General features: G+C 32.1%; 1 protein-coding gene across 1 annotated transcript; it reads left to right on the forward strand.

Moving 5' to 3' along the window:
• The first annotated feature begins 206 nt into the window (after positions 1–206).
• Positions 207–5,971, forward strand: LOC120357411. Its single transcript, XM_039447603.1, has 3 exons — positions 207–213; positions 5,347–5,477; positions 5,572–5,971. Exons 1-3 carry the CDS (start codon positions 207–209, stop codon positions 5,938–5,940), a joined length of 507 nt encoding a protein of 168 aa, XP_039303537.1. The 3' UTR covers positions 5,941–5,971.
• The last annotated feature ends 1,863 nt before the right edge of the window (positions 5,972–7,834 follow it).

Below are 7,834 nucleotides of genomic sequence, written 5' to 3' on the forward strand. Positions count from 1 at the left end.
TCAACAACTGTTTTGGTTTATCTGCGTCCGATTTCATAAATCTACTATGTATAATTATGAAATAAATGATTGTAATAGAGTGATAATGTAAAATAAACATTTAATTAATTATAATATATAAAAATATTTGAATATCATTCAATAATCAAACTTTCAGAAAACAGTAGTTATGTGGCACCAAAATTGTATAATTTTAGGAATCTAAGATGGGCGGTAATTTTCGACAGTTTGAATGCTTCAGGTTTTCAGCAAGCACGACCCTTATCTGCCGATAATAACAAATGGACGAGACGGAGAGTGCGAGTGCAGTTTGCTACTTTCTTCATGATTCTCTTTCAGTTCGCTTAATTCGCTTCCTTTTTTTGTCGAACTCGTACCATCTATCGAAAAAGTCATCTCATTGACCGTCGAAAAATATTTGTAACGTAAGATAAAAAACTAAGAATAAAATTACAATGTTAAAACTTTAAAAAAAGAAAGTAAATGTATTCTAAAATTGTACTTACCTGATAAGTGGAAGAGAATAAAAGGTTTAAAAAGAAAGTAGAATTAGATTTGTAATTTGTATGTAAATTTTACATCCTATAATACCTCTGAAGAGATTCATCAGTTCAAGTCATCAGTTCAAGTCATCAGTTCAAGAGTCATCAATACATGGTAAGAAAAACTGTAAACATTCCCATTACCTTTTTAGCTTGAATTTGTTTTTTCTTATGACTATGGCATGTTATACGCAAAACCATAAATTTATAAGCTATTTATAAGTTATTTATAGACATTAATATATTATATAAACATTTAAGGATATATAATATTTATTATAGGTATTCATAATCAATTCTGATATTTATGATCATTTTAAGCATGAATCTCAAAAATTATACTGCCATTTCATTGGCTTAACAGGATCTTAAGAAGACTTGATTTCCAACTTAAAGCAATGTTAAATATATGAATTGCTTATGAATACCGACCTTAAGCATCTTAGTGGAATTAAATCATAGATATATAGATTTTGTAGAGAGAAAATAGTGTTTCTGAGAAGAAATAGTTCATCTATTTTTGAACTCAGCTAATCGATGCAATAAGTCTTAATTTGTAAGAAATTGGCCTATCATAATTCATTATTCTTCTTACATTTTACTGGGATTGGTAAAATTGTTAAATGTATTTCTTAAATGAATATTTCTTAAACTTTGATTGGTCGATTCTCTTATGCTTTATGCAAGTCTGTGTTCGAGCCCTGAAGCACATCGTTATATATTATTGCACTTTCGTATAAACAGTAAATAAACATGAAATTTAAAAATTGCGTTTTGCATAAATATATTTCTATTACGGCACGATTATTTCATATACTATTCGTCAGAATAATATGGATATCTGTTGTTTGACATTGATAATAGAAAAAATTAGTTATTATAGGATATTGTTAGGAACATATGTCAATAAGCAGTGTGCATTGGTGTGTTAAGACATATTTCAAATTTACTGAAAATGGTTAGTTAATTAATATTTTTAAAAGAGTCTGATACAAATGTCACAATACACAATATATATTATAAATATATTAAGTGTTCAGCATTTCTACCTTGCAAATGTTGTTATAATATGTTTTCTAACCTTTTGTAATAACCCATTATTATTTTTACAGAGTTATTGTAAATCCTTCACCGATGCATTTCAACAGATCAGTACTAAGTATATATATTCAGTTTTCTAAATGTGAACAATTTACAAACAACTCGATAAGAATTTAATAATTTATTACGAGGTAAATCACGAGAGGTTAGAAAATATATTATAACACCTATATTTGCATGGTAAAAATGTTGAATGATGTAGCGTTCTTTATTATATTGCATTTGTATCAGGTTGCCTGTGGATTAATCACTAGTACTGTAATATAAATGTATTTCTAATACCACACACTATTTTTAAATTTCTATATTATTTGCTGTCTTTCTGTACACTGAGATAATATTTCTGATATTTCTACTAAAATTAATCTGTATATAAAACTCTAATATTATAAGTGTGCTATGTTATTGATAAACGTTACAAATTTTATTAAATTTAAAAAAGTTGAGAACAATGTAAGCATTGATAGTTTGCAAAGTATGTCTATTATTAGCTAACGCATTGATAGTTTGCAAAGTATGTCTATTATTAGCTAACAGGAGAAAATTTATTAACACAGAGATTCTTTTAAATGAGAGTTTATTATTTACTTATAGTAGTGTCTCTGCTACTAGAATCCTATGAAATGCTACGAAAAACGTAATATTTGTTTCGCTATGGGATTATATCTTAGAAAATGATTTTTTTTCTATTTACTCGCAGAGTAGCAGTATATTGCATTGCAGATAATATCTTTTAAATTGTAATAAGTTATGTATAGTGATGTCATGTTTCTAAAAATATCTCAATACCCTGATAGCACATTGCCGTTTTTGTTTTCGTGTTGACACCAAAATTGTCACTAAACCTCAAATTGATGTCAAGTGACATTTTTATGTCATTTTGATACCAAATACGGCATTGTGCTATCTGGGATGTTGTTAGAAACACGGCAATAAGCTGTGAGCATTTTGTTAAGATTGTAACGTTACGCCTTTCCGCCGCCGAACGCAACGCGTAAGATCAAACACGCGCGCGCGTTCAGCTAAGCATGCCGCGATCACGCGCTACCATGCGTGCCGCGCGCCGCGCTCGGCAAGCGTCCCTACTCCGACCGGCCCCACCACGCGCGCTGACTAGTACATACGACCGCGCGGACTGCTATATAAGCCGGCAGCGAGCAGCCGAGAAGAGATCCGTCCGAACATCCGATCTCATCGGATCCTTTCCAGCGCTGGGCATACTCGGCGCCTCCTAGCTCGGGGATTCTCGAGCACCTCCTCGGGAACGGGCATTCTCGTTCCAACCTTCCCGCGACGGGTAAAACCGTCGTCCCCGAGGCCGGGTATGCTCGGCCAATCCGATCCGCTCAGCCGCGCGACGGGCATTCTCGTCGCGCAGGCCATCCAATCCGATCAGCCGTGTGACGGGCATTCTTGTCACGCGGCCAATCCGGACCGTCCGGCCGGGCGACGGGCATTCCCGTACGTCCGGCTAAATCCGATCCGAATCCGTTGCGCCGTACGGCGGGTATTCTCCCCGCACGGCAATTCCGTTTCCGTACAGCCGGACGACGGGCATTCTCGTCGTCCGGCCACTCCGACCAGACCGTTCCGAGTGTCCCCGGGAATTCTCGGGGACCGTCCGCGCCGACACCGTTCCAGTGTCCGCCACCGTACCTCCCGGACTAACCCCGCGAGATGAGGCCGAACCGGCCGACCCCGTCGACAGCCCGCGCACAGCGCGAGGGCGTCGAGTACCGAGACCGTAACCGGTCAACCGCACGGGCCAATCGGGCCCCGAGCACGGCATTAGAGTGGACCGCCGCGCGGCCACTCTAACAAACGGATACCGTACGCATAGAGCGTAAACCGAAGCCGTCCGTAGATCACACGACTCATCCGAGTCGTTACATTGCGATAACCGCGAGTCCGTTCCGACATCGCACGTTCCGCCGCGAACTATGTATATAGATTTATGTTGTTAAACCGAGCAACCCCGCTTGCTACTTCCGCGCGCAAAGCGCCTAGTCACTGTCCGTCCGTTTCCGAATTGTTAAAGTCCTTTCCGTTTAGATATTAAGTACCGCGCAAATACGTTGCGACTGTTCTCTTAAATTCACGCGGGCCGACGACCGCGCAGTTAAGTGCCGCGACACTATTCGAATACCACGTGATCGTTCTCTTGATTTCCCGCGGGCCGACGACCGCGCAATTGAGGGCCGTAATGTTGTACAAGGAGCTCAGTATTATCCGATAACGATATCGGAACTGTATAATTTCATTTTGTACTAAAGTATAGCTAAATATATTTGACCTCTTTCATTTTTACTACCAAAATACGGCGTTATCATTTCGACACGAACCCGGACATCCGGCGAGCACATCCGAGCATCCGATCCTGAACCTAAAATCCCGTAACCGAAAAAGTACCAGCGTTACAAGATATATTTTAAATTCGTTGAATTAAGCGTTCAGCATTTCTGCCTTGCAAATGTTATGATATGTTTTCTAACCTTTTCTAACCCATTATTATTTTTATCGAGTCATTGTAAATCCTTCACCGATGCATTTCAGCAACAGTTCAGTACCGAATATACACATATATATACATATACATATATATATATATATATATATATATATATATATTCAGTTTATTAAGTGTGAAAAATTTACAAATAATTCTATAAGAATTTAATAATTCGTTACGAGGTAAATCACGAGAAGTTAGAAAATATGTCATAATAACGATATTTGCAAGGTAAAAATGTTGAATGGTGTAGCATTGTTTATTATATGGCATTTACATCACTATTTTTCTCTTTTATATTTTTCTCGTAATGCGGATTGAAATACAAAATCATTGCGCTGCATTAAGCGGGACTCCTTTCTTTTATGTGTTTAAGTTTTATTTTTAACTTTCATTTAAGAAATAATATTCACAAACAAAATAATGTGCCAGTTTTGGCGACTTTCCTCTATATTTATATTCTCTATATTTATTTTCTTATAATTATTCTTATATTATAACAAAAAATCATGAAATTTTCATGTAATATTGTTAAAGTTTACATACAAAATAAAATAACCACTTTGTGTAAAACGGTACCCAGTGCGAAATGGTGTATATATCGAATTGACATGGAATTGATGTCAATTCGATAATTTCGACTACTAATCGATGTTGATTTGATAATTTTGATGTCGAACTGACGTCGATTTCGTTGTTATTTTTCACTTAATAGCGTCGCCAAACTAATCAAACGGTATATGTGATGTTGTACTGTTGCCGAAATAACCAATTTATACTTAATTACTTATACAGACTTATTGATGCATTAAATTAAAAAAATTTTGGTAATGTATACATCAGAAAAGCAATGTACTCTAATGTATGCAATAATATATGTTAATATAGGTTAATTGTGTGGTGCTACCAAAAAAGCCAATTTATACTTAATTGTTTATAAATACTTATTTATGCATTAGATTAAAAAAATTTTGGTAATGCATACATTAGAAGAGCAATGTACTCTAATGTATGCAATAATATATGTTAATTTGCTAGTGTTGCCAAACTAGCCAATTGACACATATATATATATATATATATATATATATATATATATATATATATATATATACATATATATACACACATATAAAATTATTAACATAAACAAATTGCTAATATAAACACATTTAAAAATATGTTACTTTTTAGATACAAAAGTGGCTATAGGTCTTATGTTACTTCCTCATTTAATTCCGCCAAAAGGCCTGAAGAAATATAAAGGCAAATGTTATAAACCCTCAATAGCTAACGCCAAAGAAAGCCTGATAATACATGCAAGCGTTAGTAAAATTCAAAATTAATAAAACTTTATAAAAATTAAAGTTTTATGTAAAATTGTTTTATTTTTATTATATATTATAATATAATTTTTAGATTCCTGGAGACATGATTCTAATCAGACAAGAAGCAAGAAAACGTGCTGAAATGTTAAATTTGACGTTACAACCGTATATAGTCATTTTAGGTTCTCTTGACGAAGTAAAAGAGACATACATTCAAGTGGACGACATTTTATATAAAGCAAATAGTACTTTAGAGGCAATTGATGTATGCTTCAAAATATACCATGTTTTTCAAGTAAGCTATCCTATAATGAGCGAATACCTTTGGATGCTAATCCAAAAAGGTATTTATCACTTTACTACAAAGTGGGATTTTATAATTCCTAATATAGAGTATATATTAAGTAAAGTAACAAAGTGTTTTGAAAAAGCTATTAACTCTAAAAGTACTAATGTTTAAAACGTATTTTTAAATTTTTATTATTAAAATTAGATTTTTTGTAAAACTTTTAATTTATAAGTTTAAGCTATTATAAGTTAAAAATTTTCTCGTTTTGTATAAGTATATTTACTAGTTATATGGTAGTCCAATTTTTTACAATGATTCTTTTTTTTTTTGTGAACACACATTTTCATCGATAGATACTTTAATGTTACATATAAAACTGAGACACAAGTTGCTTATGAATTCTACAGTGAAATGTAATTTCGAAGACTGCATAGGTAGTTTTAATAATATTTATTCATTGCGGAAATACGCATTGTAAAATATTATCTCAACAGAATGCTTGTGTAAAGCAAAATGAAACATTAACAAATAATGGAACATTAAAAACTAATGTTGAAACTTTTCAAAATAATGTACCAAAATGCAATGTCAAAAATAATTTGCAATTTTTTCGTACTGAAATGTTATTTGATGTTATTGATAATACTGACGAAATTAATACTGAATTTTTCAAAAATATAGTATCCGAATATTCTGTTCGGTTTGTAACAAAATTGTATGCTACTGGAAATTTAAATAGAAAATGTATTCATGAAATAATAAAAAATATAGAAATAAATTACATTTTTATTTGTTTAAATGTTTTATCTAAGAAATTTAAGGATATAAAAGATTTTGATGTTTTTTTAAATATTATAAAAAATGGCTTTAAATTATTTAAATCAGAATATAAAACATTACAGTATTTACAAGAAAGAGATTGCTTGTTTATGCCAAAATTAATACGTATAAACTCTATTTTATCATTTGGTAAAGTTAAGAAAAAATATCAATCGCATCTACAACATAAAAAATTAAGTATAATACCTCTAAAGTTGATACTAAAAAAATTTTTAGAGCTTCCAAATGTATATCAACAAATAATGTCACACATTGAAAAAAGTAAAAAAAATGAATATTTAGTTTCTATATTTCAAACTGATTTTTGGAGATCTGTTGAAAAGAATGCAAATGGTAAATTTATTTTACCACTCATACTCTACTTTGATGATTTAGAAATTAATAACCCTTTGGGTTCTTGTAAGAATAAAAATAAAATTGGTACAGTTTATTGTCGTATTGATAGTTTACCAAATGAATTCTCCAGTTTATTGGAAAATATCTTTTTAGTGCAATTACATAATTATCAAGATCATAAAGTTTTAGGAAATAAAAAAATTTTTATTCATGTCATTAACCAAATTAATGAACTTTATACTAACGGAATTTCCATTAATGTAGAAGGAGAGACAAAACAAGTTTATTTTATTTTATCTCATATTGTTGGTGATAACTTAGGTCTCAATACGATTCTGGGCTTTACCAAAAGCTTTAACTCTTCTCACTGTTGTCGTATATGTTACATTTCCAAAGAAGAAATGCAGAGTACAATGATTGAAAACAGCAATTTATTAAGAAATGTTGGAAACTATAATAAACATTTTGTCGAGAAAAGTCATGGAATTGTAGAAAACTGCGTTTTTCATAATATTATAAACTTTCACGTAACTAAAAATATATCAGTAGATCCTATGCACGATCTATTGGAGGGTATTTGTAGATACGACATTGTTAAAATTTTATATGATCTGATATGTAATAAGAAAGCATTCTCTGTAGAGATACTTAATGAAAGAATTAAGAATTTTTCTCATTCATTTGATAAAAATATTCCTATTATAAAATTAGAATCTATAATTAACAGAATGATTATCCTATCCGCATCAGAAATGTATTATTTAATTTTTAATCTTGGCCTATTTATAGGCGACTTAGTTCCTATTAAAAGCTCAGTATGGAAACTATACGTGATGCTACGTAAAATAGTAAATATTTCTATGCTGGAATCTATTACTGACGATATTAT

This window comes from Solenopsis invicta, chromosome 3 (assembly GCF_016802725.1).
Source record: "Solenopsis invicta isolate M01_SB chromosome 3, UNIL_Sinv_3.0, whole genome shotgun sequence".
Lineage (NCBI taxonomy): Eukaryota > Metazoa > Arthropoda > Insecta > Hymenoptera > Formicidae > Solenopsis > Solenopsis invicta.

Excerpts from the sequence above, each read along its gene's own strand:
- LOC120357411 (XM_039447603.1), top strand. Across the intron at positions 5,478-5,571 it reads GCCTGATAATACATGCAAGC|ATTCCTGGAGACATGATTCT; the intron begins GTTAGTAAAATT and ends TATAATTTTTAG.